Below are 22,712 nucleotides of genomic sequence, written 5' to 3'. Positions count from 1 at the left end.
CAGCCATTGTGGGGGGTGTGTGTGTGTGTGTGTGTGTGTGTGTGTGTGTGTGTATAAGAGAGAGCAGTGGTGGGGGAGAGAGAGAGAAAGAAAAAGAGACTATTCTCAGGACATGAAGCCCCAGAGAAGAAATGACCTTCCTAAGGCCAAGGGATAGTAGGCAGGGGTAGAATTACGTCTCACAGTTAGTTTTCAAACTCCAGACTTTCTTGTAACCAATGGCCATTGGCCCTCTTACCGAGGTAGGGGAGCAGATTAGGGACAGAAAGCCAACAACTGAGGTAATTTATGAAAGTTCTTGAACACTTACCAGGACCCCTCACTGGGACCCCTCCCCCTTCCTCAGGCCTGGCTCTGTTCTCTGGCTCTGTCTTCCCAGCACCTCCTGGCTGGACTCACTGATACTGCTTTTCTAGCAGGCTCAGGCCTGCCCCCATTCTGAAGAAGTTCCACCCGCCAGGCCTGCACGGGGCAGGGGATGAAGAGGTAAACAAGACATGTTTCCACCTTCAAGGAATTATCAGTCTAGGAGGGAAGGGGACTCATCAGCCAGAGACCTAGGAGTCAATCCCCCAACACCTGCTTCTTTTGCCCTACAGCATACCCATCGCCACATCGTACTGGGTTTACCTCCTTCTTGCCTCTCAGTTCTGTCCACTTTCTCCTCTCTAATCCAAGCGGTCATGATCTGCAAATGCTAGCTCTTAGCAGAGGGAGATGTGTGTGCACATGGCATTGTAAGACGACAGGAAAGGGAACCCACCAGATCTATCTAGAGATGGTCAGAAAGGGCTTTACTGAGGGGGCGATCTGGGTCCTGAAGGGTGAATAAGAGTTTGCAGGTGGGAAGGTGGGAAAACCTATTTGAGGGGCATCAGATTCCAGTATAAAATCTTTTTTTCAAAAAATTTTATTAGAATATAGTTAATTTACAATGTTGTGTTAGTTTCTGCTGTACAGCAAAGTGTATCAGTTATACATATACCTATATCCACTCTTTTTTAGATTATTTTCCCCCGTATGGGTCATTACAGAGTATTGAGAAGAGTTCCCTGTGCTACACAGTAGGTCCTTTGCGCATAAAGTCTTGAAGGGCCCCTTAGGGTGTCTGAAGAATGGCAATAATTTAGAATTCATGATGGGGTGGTGAAGTGACAGTGGGGCTGCATCAGCAGGCAGGGCAGATTAAGCCTTTTCCCTGTAGACCATGAGGAACCATGGAACCACAAAGTCTCCAAGGGGGAGGTGGGGGAGGGAGCTCTGGTTGAAACTATGTTGTCTCCCCAGCAAATAAACATAGGCTGGCTAAAGATTTCTACATGGAGTTTGTCCAGATATGAAATATAGATAGCCCTGGGCCCATGTCCAGGCTCCTGGAACTCTGTCATTTTCACCACTGTCCCTTGTCTTCAGCCCTGCTGAAAGATTATAAATAGGGCAATGACTCAGCCCATTTCCTTTTCAGAATGGGCGCTCTGGGGGCTGAGTAAGGGGTGGATTGGAGAGGGAGAGACTGCAGGGGACGCTGCGCAATGGCCTGGGGGATCAGGTAGTGGTGGTGGAAGTTTGGGGATGGGGGTATAGATGTTGAGGAATGAGGGAGAATGAGGTAAGTTTCTAGCTTAGATGGATTGGCAGAGAAAGGCCTTACAGAGCTCCCCACACAAGGAAAGTCTCCTTGCCACTTCTTCTCTGCTCTCCACCTTAAGAAGATAGAACACTGATCTGATTGGTCAAATTCCACGGTGGTGGTGAGGTCAGGTTTACTTGTGCGTGGTGGGGTCACTGAGCATCAAAAAAAGACACACAGGAGGGTGACTCTCTTCCCTTCATCCATACCTGAGTACACTCGCCTTTGCTTCTCTAGGCAGCAAAGGAGGAAACGCGCCCAAAACAAACAAGGGCTGGGGGGGAGGGAAAGGTCCTCTTTCAGCCTGGGCCCTGGGCTCCACCCCAGCTTTATCAGAGAGCCCTGGGCACTGGGCAGGTCCAGAAAAACAAAGCACACCTTGTATCTCCCGCCGTTGCCCTTGGTGCCTGTTTCCCTTGGGGATCTCTGGGCCAGAGAGGGGAGTGGCTGGCAGTCTTCACGTCCTCAAAACCCCTGCCTTTATTCTAACAGCTCAGTCCAGAGGAAGGGAAGGGCTAGGGGAGGGGGAGATGAAGGGATGAAAGAGAGGGTGGAGTCTTGAAGGTCAGAAACTGGCTCTAGGGAGTAAAGAGGAACGGGGCGGGGGTGGTGGGGGGGGCTCCCAGTGAGTCAGTGAGGGTGGGAACTGTGGGCAAGGGCCAGGTTTCAGTCTGGAGAGCACGCCGAGGGAGGGACAGAGGTCCAGCCAAGCAGCCCTGGGATCAGGGCTCCAATCCCAGTGCGGCGGCTGCGTACCAGCTACTCACCGCAGGCGAGTCCCACACTTCTCCAGGCCCCAGGTTCCTCGGCTACGAACTGGGGGCAAAAACAAAAATGTCATGAAGAACCTAGGGGTAAGACAGGAATAAAGACACAGACCTACTAGAGAATGGACTTGAGGATATGGGGAGGGGGAAGGGTAGGCTGTGACAAAACGAGAGAGTGGCACGGATATATATACACTACCAAACGTAAAGTAGATAGCTAATGGGAAGCAGCCGCATAGCACAGGGAGATCAGCTCCGTGCTTTGTGACCACCTAGAGGGGTGGGATAGGGAGGGTGGGAGGGAGGGAGACGCAAGAGGGAGGAGATATGGGAACATATGTATATGTATAACTGATTCACTGTGTTATACAGCAGAAACTAACACACCACTGTAAAGCAATTATACTCCAATAAAGATGTAAAATAAAATAAAATACAATGAGCAAAGAACACCTCACGGCCAGGGTTGTCTGGCAGAGTCATTAAATGCGGTCACATCTGTGACAGCGCTTAATAAACCATAAACCTCTGTCATTCTTCTCACTCTTCCCTTGGGAATAAAAAGCAGGTGCCTCTGATAAACATCTGGCGATTCTCAGCTCCACCCAGCTTCTCTCCAATCAGCCTTCCCTCCAGCTTCAAAATAATGCCATTTATTCCTTCCCCCCAAACACTCTCTATATGTTTGTTCTCTGATCCTTAGCCCTTTGGTCTTTCCCTCCCCACGGGCTTCTTCCTTTTTTTCTACTGATATGTATTGGTCTCCCCGGTATTAAAATAAGAACTATACCCCCCCCACACTTCTGCTTAGTCCTCTTGCCCCTTCTAGCGACTACCCTATCCCCTCCTTCTCCCAGACTTATACTTTTACAGGCTTTTGCAGTTTATAAAGTTTTTTTTCCTTTTTTTGCACCCATTATGTGTTTTGTCATATCATTAAGGTCAGAATAAAACTTTGAGGTTAATAGTGCTCGCCCAGTTTTGCAGATGAGAATGAGTATCAGACTAGGGTCCAGCAGAATCCTAGCTCTCTCTTTGATACCTCACTGCCTCCCTTTGATGCTAAGCTTTTTAAATGAGAGGCCTGGATCTGCCATCTCCATTTCCCTGCCTCCAACTTCTCGTAACCCCATATAATCCATTCACTGCTTCAACCGCTGGACCGCTGGACTCTCTTCAAGGTCACCGGGGCCAATAGCTCCTCACCAGCTGGCCCACTTCAGAGGCCCCTCGCAGACCTTACTCCTCTTAAACCTGGCCTGCATCTGACCCTACCCACTGGCCTGCATCTGACCCTACCCACTGCCTTCTCTTTCTTCAAATTCTCTCTTTCCTTGGCTTGAACTAGAGCTTGACATCCACCACAGAGAAGGAGGTGATGGAGAGAGTTCCTTTTGTGTCTGTGGTTCCTGTAACTTGGTTGTGTGATGTTAACCCAGGTGCATCATGGAACCCTCACTTTGGAAATCTGCCTCCACAGGGTGCTCTGAGCGGTGGCAGGATTTCAAAAGTCCATCCCACCAGCAGCAGCAGCTCAGTTGCCAAGGGCTTTCCCCGAAAGAACAAGTTACCTTGGTTTTGACCAACTTGGCAGAAGATGGGTTTTTGATTTGATGGCAAATAGGCTCAGAGCTGTCATATCTTATGACTTGGCTGGGCCTGGGAAGGTTAATGTCAGAAGTCTGGGACAGAGAAAAAGTGTCACTACTTGGACGTAGACTCTCCCAATAGGAGTGGAACAGGGACCGGGGAGACAAACCCAGCTGTAGGTGATGGGGTAGGGGTGATATCTAGTTCTGCATTGTCCAATATGGTAACCACTAATCAGATTGATATTTAAATTAAAATGAGGACTTTCCTGGTGGCACAGTGGTTAAGAATCCATTTGCTAATGCAGGGGACACGGGTTCGATCCTTGGTCTGGGAAGATCCCACATGCCGCAGAGCAACTAAGCCCATGTGCCACAACTACTGAGCTTATGCTCTAGAGCCCGCAAGCCACAACTCCTGAGCCCGCGATCCACAATTACTAAAGCCCACGTGCCTAGAGCCTGTGCTCTGCAACAAGAGAAGCCACCGCAATGAGAAGCCCGCACACTGCAACAAAGTGTAGCCCCCGCTCACCATAACTAGAGAAAGCCTGCATGCAGCAACGAAGACCCAACGCAGCCAAAAATAAAAAATTAAATAAATAATAAATTAAAATGAAATAAAATTAAATATTTAATACCTTAATCTTACTAGCCTCCTTGCAAGTGTTCAATAGTCACATGTGGCTAGTGGTTGCCATATTAGACAGCACAGATGTAGAATGTTTCCATCATTGCAGAAAGTTCTGTTGGACAGCAGTGATTTTAGACCATTGGATACAGAACCAAAGGTAAGCAGTTGGCTAAGAGAGAGTAAGAGATAGGTGAGCACATCAAGCATGTCAGGTAAGAGGGGGCTACACCTTGGGCTTCCCTGGTGGTGCAGTGGTTGGGAGTCCGCCTGCCGATGCAGGGGACACGGGTTCGTGCCCCGGTCCGGGAGGATCCCACATGCCGTGGAGCGGCTGGGCCCGTGGGCCGTGGCTGCTGGGCCTGCGCGTCCAGAGCCTGTGCTCCGCGAGGGAGAGGCCCGTGTACTGCAAAAAAAAAAAAAAAAAAAAAAAAGAGGGGGCTACACCTAAGATGAAGGCAGGGAGGCAGCAGGGTGGGCAGGCACTATAGAAATGCCCCCCTTCCCTTCTCTGTGGTCATCGGCAGCATGAATGTTAGGGCTATCGCATCAGAGCCATGTGTGTTTCCCCAAAGCGGGATGCACATCCTTCAGGGAAGAAATGGGTCCTCAGATAGGATACACATGCTAGGGTGGGCATCAGCGAAGTGGGGCACACCCCTCTTTCTCTCCGGATGTTGATCTCTATGTCTAGACACAGGGCTGGGTTAGTAGATGTTTGGATTGGAGACCTAGGGATTAGATGTTGAGGGAGTCAGAAATTTGGGACTCAGTTACAGTTGCCAAAAAGTCACTTTTGTCACTGCCACTTCTGAATCTAAAAGTTTAGATGACTTATGAACTCTTCATTTATTTCTGTAAATTCAGTGATGAGAATTGCTTTGCTAATGATTTGCTTAGAGATGAGTCCTTTAAAGAATGAACAAAGTGAGTCCCTATTCGAAATAATTCTTATGCTCTGTGTTCAGGAGAGAGAACAAGTGAAGCCAGCGAAAGATCTGGGACCTGGAAAATCTTTATTCTAATCTGATTCACTCCTTAAACTGTAAATTCCAAGGGGTAGCTTCAGGCATGGCTGAAGCTGCAGGCTTAACACTGCTGGTTCCCAACAATTTCAACAAGAGTTCCAGGGCTGACCTTCATTGGCCTGACATGGGTTACTGCCCAGTTTTGAACCAATAACAGGTCACTGAGAAACGTAATGCTCTGATTAGCCAGCTCTGATCATGTACCATACCTGAGGCAGGAGGTGGGGTCAGCTTCACCTAGACCACTAGGCCTCTGAGTGGAGGTGAAGTAATTCTGCAAAGCAACCCAAACTCTGTAACCCAGAGAAGGAAAACGGACGCTAGGCTGGCCATAGCTGCCCACTACACAGTCTTTAATCCATGATAGCTATTATTATTGTAAAATCATAGCAGAAAGTTTAAGCCGACATTTACTAAACACTTGGAAGGGTAGGGAGGGCTTTGTGGGACATCGTAAGGTCTCCATAAGTGTTTGTGGAGGGAAAAATGTGTGAAAAAACAGAAGCATACATTCAAAGGTAATCTTGTTCTATGGGAAAAGAAAAGGCATCGGAGGGAACGAGGGCGCGATTTGACTGAGTCTAGGAAACAAGCCAGGACACAAAGGATAGGGATAAATGGTACATTTCTGAGGGAGCTCCTTAGAGACAGGGCTAAGGGCTGTTTAATTAACATGTAAAACTGCTCTGGAGGAAGGGCGTATAGAAGGAACTCTCAGGGTTTACTGATGACAGAACTCTGGGAGTAGGGATGGGGAGGAAGACGGGAAGTTCTCATGAACCTGAGGAGGTGGGTACAGAAGTGGTGGCTGAGCTTTAACGAGGGGAAGGCAAGAAGTGACTCTAGGGGTCAGCTTCTGACTACTGCCCATAAAGTTGAGGAACTCAAGCTACTGCTCATGGCCAAGGAAAGGACCTGGAATTTAGTGTAGACGGTTTCTTGAGAACTTCAGCTCAAGACAGTTCCTGTTTCTAGACAGGAACACAGGTGAAACACTAAATAATCGTTTGAGGACCAAGAGGCCCGTTAAAGAGTGATGTGTTGGCACACAGGATACATGCACAGTTCTGGCCCGTTTTCATTGAACATAGAGGAGGTCTGAGAAACGGCCATTAAAATTTCTGAAGGGCTGGTACAGAGCTTGGATAACAGGGACAGGAAATTTTTAGGGTCCAAAAGGCAAAGATTAAGACAGAGCAATCACTGAAATATGTAACCCTGAGCAGACGAAATGCAAACTTACTCATCAAATGTGGAAATTCTGGGGAGGAAACTTGGGTGACAGGAAATTTAATCAAAGGAAGGCCTGAGCCTCTGTTTTTCCTCTGTGTGGTGGAGAAAATAGTGCTTAAATCACTATTGTGATGAGGACTGAATGAGATCAGTTAGGTGACGGTGCCTGGCACAGAGGAGGTGCAGGTAAAATTAAAGCAATCTGGAGTCCCCATGGGATTCTCAGTGACATGGTATTGTCGGCAGCACATGGGAGCTCGAGTCAGGAGACATGAGTGTGAGTCTGGGCTCCAATCCAGTCTTCATTTTCTCCATCTCTAAAAGGCAAAAGCAATACCTACCCCACGGGGCTATTACGACAATGAAATGTGATCCTGCATTCATTCAATGACTGTTTATTGAACGCAGACTACTTGCCAGACGGCAGGCTAGGTGCTGGGTGGGGATACAATGATGAATAAGGAAAAGTCTTGTCTTCATGGAGCTCAGCATTTAGTAGGAGGGAAGGACAGAGGATAATTGCAAATTGAATGACACTCACTTTGAGGGGGATGGCACTATGACAGTGCCAAGAGGCTTTGAAAACGGTAGTGCAACAAACTAATATGATTCACCACTGCACTTGTATGCATTTCCTATCACTGCTGGAATAAATCACCACAAACTTAGTGGTTTAAAACAACACAAGGGGACTTCCCTGGTGGCGCAGTGGTTGAGAGTCTGCCTGCCGATGCAGGGGACGCGGGTTCGTGCCCCGGTCCAGGAAGATCCCACATGCCGCGGAGCGGCTGGGCCCGTGAGCCATGGCCTCTGAGCCTGGGCATCCGGAGCCTGTGCTCCGCAACGGGAGAGGCCACAACAGGGAGAGGCCCGCGTACCACACACACACAAAAAAAAAACCACAAATGTATTATCTTATAATTCTGGAGCTCAGAAGTCAGAGATGGATTTTACAGTCTGCGTTAAAAACAAAGGCTACGTTCCTTCTGGAATATCTAGGGAATAACCTGTTCTTTGCCTTTTCCAGCTTCTAGCAGCTGCCTGCATTCCTTGGCTCCTGAATGCTTCACTCTGACTTCTGCTGCCATTGTCACATCACCTTCTCTGTCTCTGACCCTCCTGCCTCCTTCTTATAAGGACCCTTGTGATTATATTGGTCCCACCTAGATGATAACCCAGGATAATCTCCCCACCTCAAACTCCTTAATTCAGTCACATCTGCAAGGTCCCTTATGCCATGTTCGGGAACATATTCACAGGTTCTGGGGATTGAGATGTGGACATCTTTGGGGGGCCATTATTCAGTCTACCACAGCACTCCTGGGCTATATAGTGTGAAATGGGCTACCCTTAGAAACCAGTAAGCACACTGGCTACCTTTGAACACCAGTTTGCTGGGTATTCTATTAAGTCAAGTCTTGAGGGAGGGGAGCAGAGTGGGTATTGGAAGGCTGATTGCAGGTGCCCCCTCAGAATACACTGTCACCCGGTAGATCCCTGTAGAGTCATAAAGGAAACACTAGGCAACAAGTGAAGGTCCTGGCTGCTGCCATTCAGGAGCTCTGAGACCTCGGGCAAGGATATTACTTCTCTAAGAAGTCCCAAACTCCACATAAGTCAATGGGGACAAATAGAACTACCTGGAAGGGTTGGAGTGAGGATAATGAAAATATCATCCATGAATTCACCTAAGACAGTGCCTGATCCTCAGTAAATGGCAATTTTGGAATGCCTCCTGAATTCACCCCTCCCTTTCTCTTGCCCCTTTGCTGTGGCCACTGCCTCCGTCCAGGACTCTCAGAAACCATCATCGCTTGCCAATCATGTCACATGCCTCAGCTTGGCCGTAGTTAGGAGCAACAGTTTTAAACCCCAGCAAACGAGCCCCTATTAACCATGAAATCTGGAGCAAGTCTCTTAAGCTCTCTAAGCTTCAATTTCCTCCTCCGTACAATGGGGACAAAACCGACTATGGAACCAGGCTGTGCCGAGGATTTAGTGAGATGATGAATGGGAAGGGCTTAGCATAGTGTCAGGCACACACACACACACACACACACACACACACACATCAGTGTTATTCTTCTCAAGAGGCCTGGCCTCCTTTCAGCCACACTGAAACTCACTTCTCCCTGAACCAGGCCTTGAACATGTATACCTGAGGGGCACCGTTTATAAACCCTTCCCTCCGCCTCCGATATTCTGTGTGTCCTATACTATCCTCCTCATGCCTCAGTTCTACTCTGCTTCTCAGTAACTTGTGCAAGCTTTCCTAGCCTTCTCAGCTATGGCTATTTATGCAGGCCTCTGCCTCGATACTGGACACGAATTCCCTGAGGAAAGGTGTTCTTCAGTGTAGTCGGTTGGAAAAGTACACCCCTCCTTGCCTGGCCTCAATTTCCTTATTTGGAATGAGCCCATTGGACTGTGACGGCAGAAAGGGCCCTTCCAGCTCTGAGATCTTAAACTGACAGAACTTTAAGTAGCAGGGACCTGGTAGATTACCTAGTTCACCCCTATCCTTTTCCAGAAGGGGAAAGTGAGGGCCTGGTAGGGCCTTCGCTTAATGCGCTTCTCTCTCGGGCCTCCCAGGCAAGGCTCCCCCGAGGGCATGCAGCGCGTTTTCCTAACTAGGCAAGGGGAGACTCTCCGGCGTCTTCAGGGCTCGCGGCGCCGGAAACACGTGTGTGCTCACCTACGTGTACACACGTGAGCACACCTACAGCAGCAGGGGGCGCTCTGGCCGGCAGGGGGCAGCACAGACCCGGTTTGCAAATACCCGGCGCAGCCCCGAGGGAGGAGGGCGTGCTGCAGTCCCGGCGGTGGTAGCGGCGGTGGCGGCGGAGGCGGCGGCTATAGGTGCAGCCTCCCAGGTGGGAGGCGGGGGCTGCGGGCGCAGGAACAGGCGCCTGGGGAGCGGGCGTTCGGCTGGGCCTCCTCGGGCCTGGGCGCGGCGAGTGGGAGCGAGCGCGCCAGGAGCACGCAGGCGCCCTGCTCCGGCTGGCCCTCGGCCGGCGCGCGGCGCGGGAGCAGCCCGCAGCCCGCCCCCGCGCCCCCCGCGCCCCCCCAGTCCTCGGGCCGCCCGCGGCCGGCAGTCGGGAGCGGCCCCTTGGCGGCGAGCGCAGGCCGCCGGCCCGCCAGGGCGCGTGGCGGCGGAGGCGGCGGCGGGACGGCTCCTGGGCCGCCCCGAGCGCGCCCTCCCGCCCGCGGCCACTCGCAGCCGGCGCTGGCTGGGCCGGCGCGCCCCGCGGGCAGCCGAAGCGCGGCCTCGTCCTCGGCGGGAGCGAGCCCCGGTCCGCAGCCGGCGGGAGGCGGCGCGGGCGGCCGCCTGCACTGACGGCGTCGCGGGGCGCTCCTGGGCGGCGGCGCAGCGGCGGCGGCGCAGGGGGCGGAGGCAGGGGACGCCCCCAGCCAGGATGCTGCGGTTCCTGCGCCGGACCTTTGGCCGCCGCTCCATGCAGCGCTACGCGCGGGGCGCGGCAGGGCGCGGGACCGCCGGCCTGGGGGACGAGCGCGACGGGGGTCCGCGGGGGGGCCTGGCCGCCGCCGCCGTGTCCACGCTGCCCGCCGCGCCCGGGGGCAGTGTGTTCCCGGCCGGCGGCGGGCCCCTGCTCATGGGCTGCGCGGCCGTGCACATCTCCGCCGCCGGGGCCTCCAAGACCACCCTCTACTGCCGCGTCTTCCTGCTCGACGGGACCGAAGTGAGCGTGGACCTGCCGGTGAGTGACGGGGCCGGTCCGGGACACTGGCACCCCGCGGCCCTTGGGGCAACTCCCTTCCCCCGATGCTTCCCTCTGGGGCGCTCCGCTTGTACCTCTCCGGGATCCCCTCCCCCTTCTGCAAGCACTCCTAGTCTGGTTCCCTCTCGGGCCACCCCGTCCTGCTCTCTTCCGGGGCCCCATCCCTGGCCCGCGCCCCCGAGTCCCAAGTCCCCGCCCCCTGGCGCGGGTGACTGGTGTTCCCCTTCTATCCCCCAGGTTCCTGCATCGTCCTTCTCGGTGCTGGATTATTGGTTAGAAAATCTCAAAGCAATGCGGGGCTGCCATGGGGTGGCCCGCTTGCCCCGACAAACTCGCCACCAGGCCTTGGTGGGACGTCAAGGCGGAGAATCCCCCTCGCCTGCTCGCCGGCAGGTGCCCCAAGTTTGGGAGCGAGTCGGGGGACCACTTCTCTCTTCCGTTCCCATCTTGGTGTACCACTCCGCCCCACCCCCCAACCCGGTCCCATCCTAAAGAGCCCCTCTGGCTCGCTGCCTCACAGGCGGCCGGGCGACTTGGGAGCTAACTCTAGAATGGATCCTCGCGGACCAGGCCAACTTTGCACCGGCAGAGCCCCTGCTGGGGCGCTGGGAGTCAGCCCTGGGGTGCTCCCGGGCCTGGGGCGCCGGACTTTCCCCGGGGTCTGTGCGTGGAGCCGCGGAGGCACTCCAGGGCAGCTGCGCCGCGGCCTGAGCCCCGGTCACCCGCCCACAGGTGGTTGCACCCCGCCGCCTCCGGCAGAGAGCTAGGCTGGCGCTGCTGTCCCCGCCTGGGCATCTGGCTACCAATGTGTCTTTCTAGCCGAAGGGGCCAGATCTGATCAAATCAAATCCGCACATTAGTGGGGCGCCTGCTGTGCACCCGGCGCTGCGGCAGACGGTGCCTTTGGGAATCTTTGGGTGTGACCGAGGACACAGCCACGATTGAGCTTTAGATGAATGTTACAGAGCATCTCGAGGGTTTCAAGGGAAAAAAAATAACATACCGGGACTTCGAAAGAAAGCATTTAGGCCTCCTCGGGTGGGGGAAATTGGACGTCATGAGAAAACTGGGAATATTGTAAGGGTTTTAGATGGGAAAATGAGAGCCTGCCTGGCTTGGGGTTTAACGTTTCTTTGTGTAGGTTTAATTTTGAGACAGTGTCAGTTTATGGCGATTTTATTTTTGTGGTTCCTGGTGCTCTCCATAGGATATCATTTTGTTATGATAATACCCTTTGGGGGCCTTTTTATTCATGGAAAAGGAGCCAACATTCCAGTGCTTAGAGCAGTTGTCTTTACAGTAGTATTAAAATGTTACTGCTTCCCCAAGACGGGTCTCTCCAGCTTTTATTCAGCTGGGAGAGGAGGCCTGAAGGGACCGGGAGGGGCGGTCGGGGGGGCAGCCAGTGGTGAGGTGAGTGTGTTGCTTCTGGAGCAGGCAGCTGGTGTGTGGAGAGGATGTGGCGTATTCTGCATCTCGGATCTGGGAAAGGAATGCTCTGGTTTGGAACTTTGACAACGCTCATTGCTGATGGTTTTCTTGTCTGTTCCCCGGGGATGATTGGTTTATAAAATGTAATGCTTCTGTCAGGTTTGTGCGACAGGCTTAAGCTGTGTTTCTGGGATGAAAAATGCAAACCCAGTAAGATGCATGCGTAGTGAATAGACCCAAACAGGTACCCAAATGAACAGGTTGGGACGGGAATGCTGACTTAACCACAGCTGGTGGAACCCTGGCCCAGTGTGAGGGGAGGGGGATTTTGCATCCTAAGAGGTTTCTTCACTTTATTAAAGGCTACTTGACAAAAGAATTCACCAGGTTTTCTTATAATGGCAGATTTTTTGATGCTTTAAGATGTTATTTAGTGAACTCCCAATTTTATTTATACAGACACGCATATGTATATATACCCCGTCCAAAGGCAAATCCAGAGCAAATGCTGGCTTTTGTCATGTGAGCCCTTGCCTGGGGAGGAAGGATGGAGAAGAATAAACAGTGAGCACGGCTCATCGATTTAAAGATTTATTAGGCATTAGAACTGCATCGCACAGTCTCCTGTGCTCATCTTCCCAGATCCGAGTCTTAGTTCCTGTATTTAATTCTCAGAGTTACAAGGTGAGCTCCAGGCGGCCAGCTCCCCATGAATCTGTAGCATGCGTGTGCCTTCTCAGCCCGTTTCACCAAGCTCACTTTTTATGCTGTCCTTTTTGGCATTTAGTCCCACTGGTCATTATTCTCGTCTCCTGCGTTCCTGGATTTTTACCGCTTCCTGGGCCCCGGGGTTGCTTTGCTGCATGGCGCACAGACCTTTGACTGCCATCTCCCTAAGCTGGACTGTCTGTCTCCAGTCACTCGCACGGGCACAAAGCACACTTGCCAGGCTAACGATAACTCTTTTGTAATTAAAACCCTCTGGTAGTGGTAGCGTCGAGAATTCGTCGCTCAGTATACTAACGGTGGTTATACATTGTCATAAGCCGCTTTATTTGCTCTAGTCAGGAGGCCTGTGTTCCAGAATTGCCTCGAACACAACACCCTCACTGTGATCGTGCTGGGGCACCTCGGTTTTCAGTTGTCACCATTTCTTGGGCGTCTCTGTGTGCCAAATGCTGGGCTGTGGACCCAAAGGTGAATGAGAGGTGGCCTTGAGGCTCTTGGGAAACACGTGTAGCAGAGCGTCTTTTTATTGTTAAGTGATGCTGAGTGATAACGACAGGCTCACCGGACAGGGTGCTGGTGGATGAATTGGGAGGACTTCCCAGAGACTTTGACACTTGAGGCTCTAGGATGTCAAATCCAGTGTCCCTTGTGCATTCAAAAAAAATTTTTTTTTTAATTTATTTTTTGGCCACACTGAGCGGCTTGTATAGGATCTTAGTTCCCCGACCAGGGATCGAACCCGGGTGCGAACCCGGGTCCACGGCAGTGAAAGCCCGAGTCCTAACCGTTGGACCACCGGGGAATTCCCCATTTTTAGATTACCTGTTGTGTCAGGGCCACTTCTCGGTCAAGCCACGACCCAGCTGTTATATATAACGAAGGAGGAAGCAAATGACAGGGCCTGGGGCTCCTCCCCCAGGTGGTGGCCTTGTCCTCTGACATGCCTGAGTGTTCTTAACCTTTGCTGTGGATAGACAGGATCTTTTTTAAAAAAAAATCCATCGGTAATGTGCAGTCTGAAGTGGGCTTGCTGTCCAAACCCAGCTTCCGCCCTACAGACCAGAGTGCCACCCTGAGCCACTCCTCTTCAGAAACCCTGGCGCTGCCTTGGAAGGTGCCTCCGTGTCCGTAGCCCAGCCCTGCCCTGCTCTCAGGTGTGGTCAGGTCAGAGCAGGCAGGACTCCCTCGGCCTGCCTGAGACTCTCCCCTTCTATTAATGCAGCTGAAGATCCCATCAGTGTGCTTGGCAGCGGTACCCGCTGTTGACTCATATTAGTTCTCTGTTGACTAAAGCCCTGGCATCGCTTTTGCTCGCGCGGCTGTTGCTCAGCCCCGTCGCCCCCCTCCCCTGCATGCACAGTCTTCCAGCAGCTCTGTGTGGAAAGCCGGGAGGGTGTGTGGCTGGCTGGTCAGCACGCCCCGCCCCCATGCCTTGGAGGGCACGGTCCATTGGCCGGTATTGCATTTGCTGCAGTTGCTTTCACTGTCTCTGGAGCTCCGCAGTGACTTGTATGGTACAGGGCAAGCACCGAGAGTTTCAGGGCAGGAAGATGCATGTTTGAGTCTTGGCAGCTGGGCTGTGCAGCCCTGGGCTACTTGAATCTCGATTTTCTGGTCTTTAAAATGGGATGATTACATGACAAAAAGGGTATGAAAAGCCTCAGGAAACAGCAGGGTGCTGAAGGGTTGCTAGTAGGTTGTAATCTTACACACATCTCAGTGCCTCCTCTTTGGCCTGTGAAAAGTGATTGGGAAGTTTTCTAGAAATGAACATTAAAGGAAAAAAAAAACAAAGGCTGGGAATTCCCTGGTGGTCCGGTGGTTAGGACTCTGTGTTTTTACTGCCAAGGGCCCCGGTTCGACCTCTGGTCGGGGAGCTGAGATCCCACAGCATGTGCGGTGTGCCACGCCCCCCCCCCAAAGGAAAGCGGTGCCAGGAAGCCTAAACAGAGCCCAGTGCCCTTTGGCGGGGCTGGGGGTGGGGCTTGATTGAATGTGGGGGGACTGAGTAGTGGACTCTACCTTGGAGGGCAGGGGTATCTTCACTCTCAATGGTGGGAAGAAATGGGGAACTACATAAGGCCCTAGGAAATAGGAGAAGGCAGCTTCTCATTTCCATCCTCTCCCAGGGTTCTGGCTGCCATGGACACCCTGCCTTATCCCAGACCTCTGGGTGGCTTGCTTTTTCCTGCTCCTGAGGGAAGGTATGGGCTCAAGGTGGCCCTCCAGGGCTTACCCTGCCCCCATCTCCAACCCCCCCCCCCCAGACCGTGAATGAGACCATGGGGAGCTTTGGGTAACTGTGTGCGTCATGGGGTTGTGTATTTTTTTTTAAAATACCTTTGTTTTAAAAGGAGGGCTGCTGGCGAAGGAGGGGAGTGGGCAAGAGAGGTGGGTGGTGAACATCCTTCCCAAGTGGGATAGAGATGCGATCTCTAACTCTGGTTCCCCACTTGCTGGGTTGTTGGTGTTAATATGCAGGGAGGGGGAGTCTGCCAGCCTCTCCAGTGCCAGTAACATGACCCTGCGCTGGGCCAGGACTGAACAAATATTAACTTGCTAAGCACTTTCACGTGCATAATCTCATTGAATTCTGTTGCTAGTGCACTGTTGTGGATGAAGGTACAGGTCTGTTTAGTTCTGAAATAGCAAAAGGTTGGGGGCGCGGGCATGGGGAGGTAGAACTTTCCCTTACATTCTTGCATAGGGACTTAGAAAAAAATCCACTCCTTCACCACAGAAATCCTCCGCCCACAGTTTGTCCTCAAAACACGTGTCCTGTCCTTCTCCGCTGCCTGACTCCTGTTGCCAGCCTCCTCCACGGTGCCTGGCGCGTTTCTCCTGCAGGAATCTGGTTCTTTGCACTTGGGTTTCCCCCTCGGGCCCGTGGCAGCTGCCTGCGGGCAGGGTCAGCTGCTGATTCGTTTTGGTGTTTCTCTGCAGGTTGGCATGTGCTTTCCTCCCCCACTTGCATTTCACAGGAGAACATGTTGGCAGCAGAAAGATCAGAAAATATAGAGAAGCAAGGGAAGTTAAAAAGATCTAAAATCTCATTAGAGATAATAACCACTTTTAAAATGGTGGTGTGTGTGTCCATCTGTACTTTTCTCTTTGTTTTTAGATATGAATGTTATTTTAAGTGACGACTTTATATGGGTTGGTGAAAGTAAAGTCTCTTTCCCCACCCCTTCAGCACAAATGAATCGGGACCTAGACCCCAAGTTTGTGTCTCTTGAGGGTGGGACCCTTTTCCCCCCCTTTACAGTCCCTGGGACCTTAGCTGGGGCGGGGAGCCCCCTGTGACCGTCTGAGCTGTGTGCCACCTACTGCCTGCCTAAGAAGAGGGCTCCCCATCCTTGGAGCCCTTCCCCACCAATCACCTCTGCTCTCTGGCAGGTTAATGTCCTGTTGATGGGGCCACAAAGTCCCCTTGCATCTGAGGGCTTGTGTTCTGAACACCTGCCTTGGGGTGGTGACCACTCTCGCCTGCCCAGGGATGCCCAGGCTCTCTTACCAGCTGGGGCTCATCTGGCAGCATCCCAGGTGTGCCCCCTCTGCCCTAGGGCCCCTTCATCTCCTTCTGCAGCCTCTTTGGCTTCTCTCTGCAGCTGGATGTATCTCACTAGTTCCACTTGATTTTAATTTCTGGTTTATTTTTGTTTTCGAAAATGTTTTTGTTCGCGCACTTGTTTTCTTCAGTCAGCATAGACTTGTTGAGCACTTACCCTGCAGGAAGCATTCGGGAGGGGTACAGGAGGGATGAGAGAGTCCCAGTCTAGAAGGGGAGACAGTGTAAATATACTAGATAACTCGGAACCCCACATGAGGTAGTACGGGCATGAGCGATTGAACTGTGGAGTGGATTTGGGGAAGGTTTAATGCCCAAAGTGACATCGAGTTGTCCCGAAGGTTGCCTGGGAGTTCAGCTGTTAGATTTGGTCAGAGGCGTTGGGGCAGGTGCAGACGCATGGAGGATGGGAGCCAGAAAACCCCACTTGCTGGACTTGGGGCTCCTTGGGGTTGGGGAGGATTATGAGCTCCAGCTATGTCCCTGAGTCTTGAAGGAGTAAGTGAGGAACCTGTGAAGCACAGAGGAGGGTCTCAGGCTAGTAAGAGCCAGGGGCCACTGTGTGTCAGTCCTGTGCTAATTGCCTAAGTGACTGTTTTGTTGGACCCTCACAGAACCTCTTTTGGTGGTTACTGTTGTTAGCCCTGATTTGTGAGGGGGAGAATCAGGGCTTAGCAGGCTGGATAAGAAACTTGCCCGTGTCACACAGCAAAGGCAGACTCTAGTTTCGAGCTCAGATAGTCTGCCGGGAGAAGGTTTGTGTCCTCTGACCCAGGACTGGGCATGTGAGGGGTGGGAGCGGCGGGGTTCTGAGCCTGCCCCAGAGGCCCCGAGGTGGGTGGGGACCCTGAGCCTCAGAAGGGTGTCCTCCTTTCCAGGCCACTTGGGGTTTCCAGACATCGGATTCACATCTGTACTCATATTCAGTGAGTGTAGTTTCGCCCAGAGTGCATTCTGGTTTGAGGCCCATAGTTCTTCAACACTGAGGTTGGAAGTAGGCTACATTTTTTAAAAGTGTTTAATAGAACAACACTAAAATTATCACAAAGAAAAGCATTTTACATATTCCCATCCTGCTGCATAGCAACTGGTTGGCTTCGCTGCTCCCTTCAATCTTTGTGCTTTTGCATACGTGTTTATAAACATGGTGTGCATCCTTGTGTATCCTTTTTTAATTGTTTAAAATTGTCTTCCTCCTATCCGAGCCTTCCAGTGTGTGTGTGTGTGTGTGTGTGTGTGTGTGTAGTAATACCTGTCTCTACCTGTCTCTTGGGGTTGAAGGTTGATATGCAAAGCACCTGATATCTTACCTGTTAGGCATGCCTACTCCCTCAGGCTCGCAGAGTCTGTGTTACTTCTCTTAATTGCCACCATCCGGGAAGATGTTACTATCCCCTTTACTCACGGTCTCAGGGAGCAGTTGGTCCTGGGCCAGCTATAAGTGTGGTGAATTGAATCTAGGTTTCCTGACTCGTCCTCCAGTGCTCTTCCCCCAGCCCATGCGGTGCACACCTGGCCTTTCTGTTTGAAAGGTATGCCCCTTGGAACTCCTGGGGAAGGTCAGAATCCTTTGTAATTTGATGGGTCAGAATTTCATGCCATCAACCGCCCTGTCTTTCCTGAAACTTCCTGCTTTTCAGCATCTCTGGCATTTGGGTTCTGTCTGCCACTTCTCAGCAATTTTTGCAGGTTCTTTCCCCCAAAGTCATAGTTGGCTGAGTGCCCAGAACTTCCTTCTTGAAGTTGAGACCTGGAGGGTTACCTCCCCGGGGCCCTGTGCCACCGGTGGCATCATCCGGAGCATCTTTGGTTCCCAGCACTGAGCCTGGTCCCAGGGCTGGAACTGCCCAGGCAGCTGGCCCGGCTGGGAGGACGTGGACTGGCAGGCTCCCCGGGTGCCTGCGGGGTCGGTATCCCTCGGCCCTGTGGTGTCTCTTCCATGCCCGTTTCCCGTCCGGATGCTGTTGCTATCCGTGTCCTGCCTCACGTGCGCTCAGGGGCGTTGAGGTGGGCCCAGTGGCACCTCTCCTTTATCCTACCGGTTTGCTTGCTCAGCTGCACCTTCCCTGAGTTACGGATTTTTAAAAATTGTGGTAATACCTAAGTAGCATAAAATTTACCATTGTAACCATTTTTCGGTGTGCAATTCAGTGGCATTGAGTACATGGACACTGTTGTGCGACCATCACCACTCTCCATCTCCAGAATGTTTTCATCATCCCAAATTAAAACTCAGTGCCCACTAAACACGAAGTCCCCATTCCTCTTTCCCCGTAGCCCCTGGTGACCTCTAGTCTGCTTTCTGTCCCTATGAATTTGACTACTCTTAGTACCTCCTGTGAGTGAAATCATACAGTACTTGTTTCTTTGTGTCTGGCTTCTTTCACTTATAGCATAATGTCTTCAAGGTCCATCCATGTCGTAACATGTATCAGAATTTCCTTCCTCTATAAGACTGAATAGTATTCCGATGTATGGATATGCCACATTTTGTTGACCCGTTCATCCAAGTTTCAGACTTTGCTGCACATCCGGGCCTTGCCCGTTCACCAGTGGCACTGCCGTCAGAGACTTGGATGTCCCCAGCCCTCTCCTTGGGGATTTTGTTCTTGGCATTCTGGCATCCGCTCACCTGGGACTCATTTTATTTTATTTATTTTGGCTGTGCCAGGCCTTAGTTGCAGCGCTCGGGATCTTCGTTGCAGCGTGCGACTCTTAGTTGCAGCACGCGTGCAGGATCTAGTTTCCCGACCAGGGATCGAACCTGGGCCCCTTGCATTGGGAACGCAGAGTCTTAGCCGCTGGACCACCAGGGAAGTCCCTGGACTCATCCTCCCAGTTGTCTGGTCTTTTGTCTGAGGTGCTCAGTGTTGGCAAGTCCTCTGTCCAGTCATTCTTTACATCTTTTAATGATGAAATACAAATACAAAAGAGTGTCTGTAACATGACTAGTTTTAAAGAAAAATAATACGGTGAACATCCGGGTACCCACCACCCAGCTTAAGAACAAAGAGCATCACCAGTGCTGTTAATGGCCCCCCCATGCTCCTCCCCAATGACCTTTCCCTCCCTCCTGCTCTCCTGAAGTTTGTCTCTCATCCCTTTTTTGATGAGTTTGCCTCATATGTGTGTTTCCCTAAATGATTATTGTTAGTCCTGCATGTTAGCGAACTTTATAGTAAATGGATTTTTCACTCAATACTGTGTCTGTGAGAGATTCATCCATATTGATGAGGTAACTGTAGTTCTTGCTGCGCTGCATGAATATACCGGAATATAGTTATCCTTTGTCGGTGGACATTTGGGATGTTTTCAGTTTGGAGCTGTTAGGGAAAAAATGCTGCTTTGAACCTTCTGGAATTGGTCTTCCTGGTGCACATATGCTAGCAAGCGTCTCTCCTGGGTATGTACCAGTGGCTGGGAGGGTGGTGGGCAGGGCCTTTTAAGATCATGCGAAATTGTTTTCTCCAGAGTCCCAGCAGCACATAAAAGCGTCTGCTAACCCGTTCTTCAGCCCTTGGCATTGGACAGCTTTTCTGTTTGTCTCGTGGGAGTTAGTGGGAACTCACTGTGGTCTTCACTTTTCCCCAGTTGTTCATGGGGTGGAGTATCTTTGCCTGTGTTATGAACCATGAACGTATCTCCTCCTGGTATGCCTTGTTCTATGATGTTTGCCTGTTTTTTAGTTGCGTTGTATTTTTCTCGTCACATTCAGCTCACTGCCTGCTGGCTTTGATGAGATTGTCTCCTATACCCACTTCCTCTTCTCAGTGGAACAAAGAACACCTCTCTGTAAGTCCCCCTTGCGGGCCTTTCCTCACTAAGCAGGAATTAACGTTTTGTTTTCCATTTCGCTGTGAATGAGCTGAAGTCTGTTGCTGCTGGTGGCTTTTGGTGAGCAGTTGCAGGATCTATGGTATTCATTCAATTCTGCCTACTTTTTTCCCCCAGTATTTATTAATTGAAATTTTAAATGCAGTCAAAAGCACAGAGAACCCCAAGTACCCATCATATAATGAACATAATCCGAGTACCCATTGTTAAGCTTCATCTTTTATTTAATGTGGCCCCTCTCTTTTCATCTATATCTTCACCTCTGTTACTTCCCAATTCTTTTAAAACAAATTCCAAAACAAAGTCCCAATTATCTAAAAGATAAGGGCTGTGTTTTTTTAAATAGTCACAATATTATTAAAACACCTAGAGAGGGCAGACAGCAGAAGCAAGAAGAAGTACAGTCCTGCAGCCTGTGGAACAAAAACCACATTCACAGAAAGATAGACAAGATGAAAAGGCAGAGAGCTCTGTACCAGATGAAGGAACAAGATAAAACCCCAGAAAAACAACTGAATGAAGTAGAGATAGGCAACCTTCCAGAAAAAGAATTCAGAATAATGAGAGTGAAGATGATCCAGGACCTCGGAAAAAGAATGGAGGCAAAGATTGAGAAGATGCAAGAAATGTTTAACAAAGACCTAGAAGGATTAAAGAACAAACAAACAGAGATGAACAATACAATAACTGAAATGAAAACTACACTAGAAGGAATCAATAGCAGAATAACTGAGGCAGAAGAACGGATAAGTGACCTGGAAGACAGAAGGGTGGAATTCACAGCTGCGGAACAGAATAAAGATAAAAGAATGAAAAGAAATGAAGACAGCCTAAGAGACCTCTGGGACAACATTAAATGCAGCAACATTCACATTATAGGAGTCCCAGAAGGAGAAGAGAGAGAGAAAGGACCAGAGAAAATATTTGAAGAGATAATAGTCGAAAACTTCCCTAACATGGGAAAGGAAATAGCCACCCAAGTCCAGGAAGCACAGCAAGTCCCATACGGGATAAATCCAAGGAGAAACACGCTAAGACACATAGTAATCAAATTGGCAAAAATTAAAGACAAAGAAAAATTATTGAAAGCAGCAAGGGAAAAACGATAAATAACATACAAGGGAACTCCCATAAGGTTAACAGCTGATTTCTCAGCAGAGACTCTACAAGCCAGAAGGGAGTGGCATGATATACTTAAAGTGATGAAAGGGAAGAACCTACAACCAAGATTACTCTACCTGGCAAGGATCTCATTCAGATTCAATGGAGAAATCAAACACTTTACAGACAAGCAAAAGCTTAGAGAATTCAGCACCACCAAACCAGCTCTACAACAAGTGCTAAAGGAACTTCTCTAAGTGGGAAACACAAGAGAAGAAAAAGACCTACAGAAACAAACCCAAGGTGGGGCTTCCCTGGTGGCGCAGTGGTTGAGAGTCGGCCTGCCAATGCAGGGGACACGGGTTCGTGCCCTGGTCCGGGAAGATCCCACATGCCACGGAGTGGCTAGGCCCGTGAGCCATGGCCGCTGGGCCTGCGCATCCAGAGCCTGTGCTCCGCAATGGGAGAGGCCACAACAGCGAGAGGCCCGCGTACTGCAAAAAAAAAAAAAAAAAAAAAAAAACCCAAAACAATTAAGAAAATGCTAATAGGAACATACATATCGATAATTACCTTAAATATGAATGGATTAAATGCTCCAACCAAAAAACACAGGCTTGCTGAATGGATACAAAAACAAGACCCATATATATGCTGTCTAAAGGAGGCCCACTTCAGACCTAGGGACACATACAGACTGAAAGTGAGGGCATGGAAAAGGATATTCCATGCAAATGGAAATCAAAAGAAAGCTGGAGTAGCAATACTCTTATCAGATAAAATAGACTTTAAAATAAAGAATGTTACAAGAGACAAGGAAGGACACTACATAATGATCAAGGGATCAATCCAAGAAGAAGATATAACAATTATAAATATATGTGCACCCAACATGGGAGCACCTCAATACATAAGGCAACTACTAACAGCTATAAAAGAGGAAATCGACACTAACACAATAATATGGGGGACTTTAACACCTCACTTACACCAATGGACAGATCATCCAAAATGAAAATAGGGCTTCCCTGGTGGCGCAGTGGTTGAGAGTCCGCCTGCGGATGCAGTGGACGCGGGTTCGTGTCCCGGTCCGGAAAGATCCCACATGCCGCGGAGCAGCTGAGCTTGCGCGTCCAGAGCCTATGCTCCACAGCGGGAGAGGCCGCAACAGTGAGAGGCCCGTGTACCGCAAAAAAAAAAAAAAAAAAGAAAATAAATAAGGAAACAGAAGTTTTAAATGACACAATAGACCAGATAGATTTAATTGATATTTATAGGACATTCCATCCAAAAACAGCAGATTACACTTTCTTCTCAAGTGCGCATGGAACATTCTCCAGGATAGATCACATCTTGGGTCACAAATCAAGCCTCAGTAAATTTAAGAAAATTGAAATCATATCAAGCATCTTTTCTGACCACACCGCTATG

General features: G+C 50.6%; 1 protein-coding gene across 5 annotated transcripts in view; it reads left to right on the top strand.

Moving 5' to 3' along the window:
• Positions 1-9,701: 9,701 nt before the first annotated feature.
• EPB41L4B (erythrocyte membrane protein band 4.1 like 4B) overlaps positions 9,702-22,712 on the top strand; it is a 144,247-nt gene continuing 131,236 nt past the window's right edge. For 3 of the 5 annotated variants that reach the window (XR_012332628.1, XR_012332629.1, XM_019946442.3), the window contains exon 1: positions 9,702-10,597. Coding sequence is in view for 3 of the 5 variants with exons in the window: in XM_019946442.3 (XP_019802001.1) it covers positions 10,295-10,597 (303 nt within the window). In the remaining 2 variants the exon portion in view is untranslated. The remainder of the gene's footprint in view (positions 10,598-22,712) is intronic. The other 2 variants (XM_019946440.3, XM_019946441.3) reach the window with 2 other exon arrangements.

Source organism: Tursiops truncatus, chromosome 6 (assembly GCF_011762595.2).
Source record: "Tursiops truncatus isolate mTurTru1 chromosome 6, mTurTru1.mat.Y, whole genome shotgun sequence".
Lineage (NCBI taxonomy): Eukaryota > Metazoa > Chordata > Mammalia > Artiodactyla > Delphinidae > Tursiops > Tursiops truncatus.
This window is presented reverse-complemented; position numbering and strand designations above follow the sequence as displayed.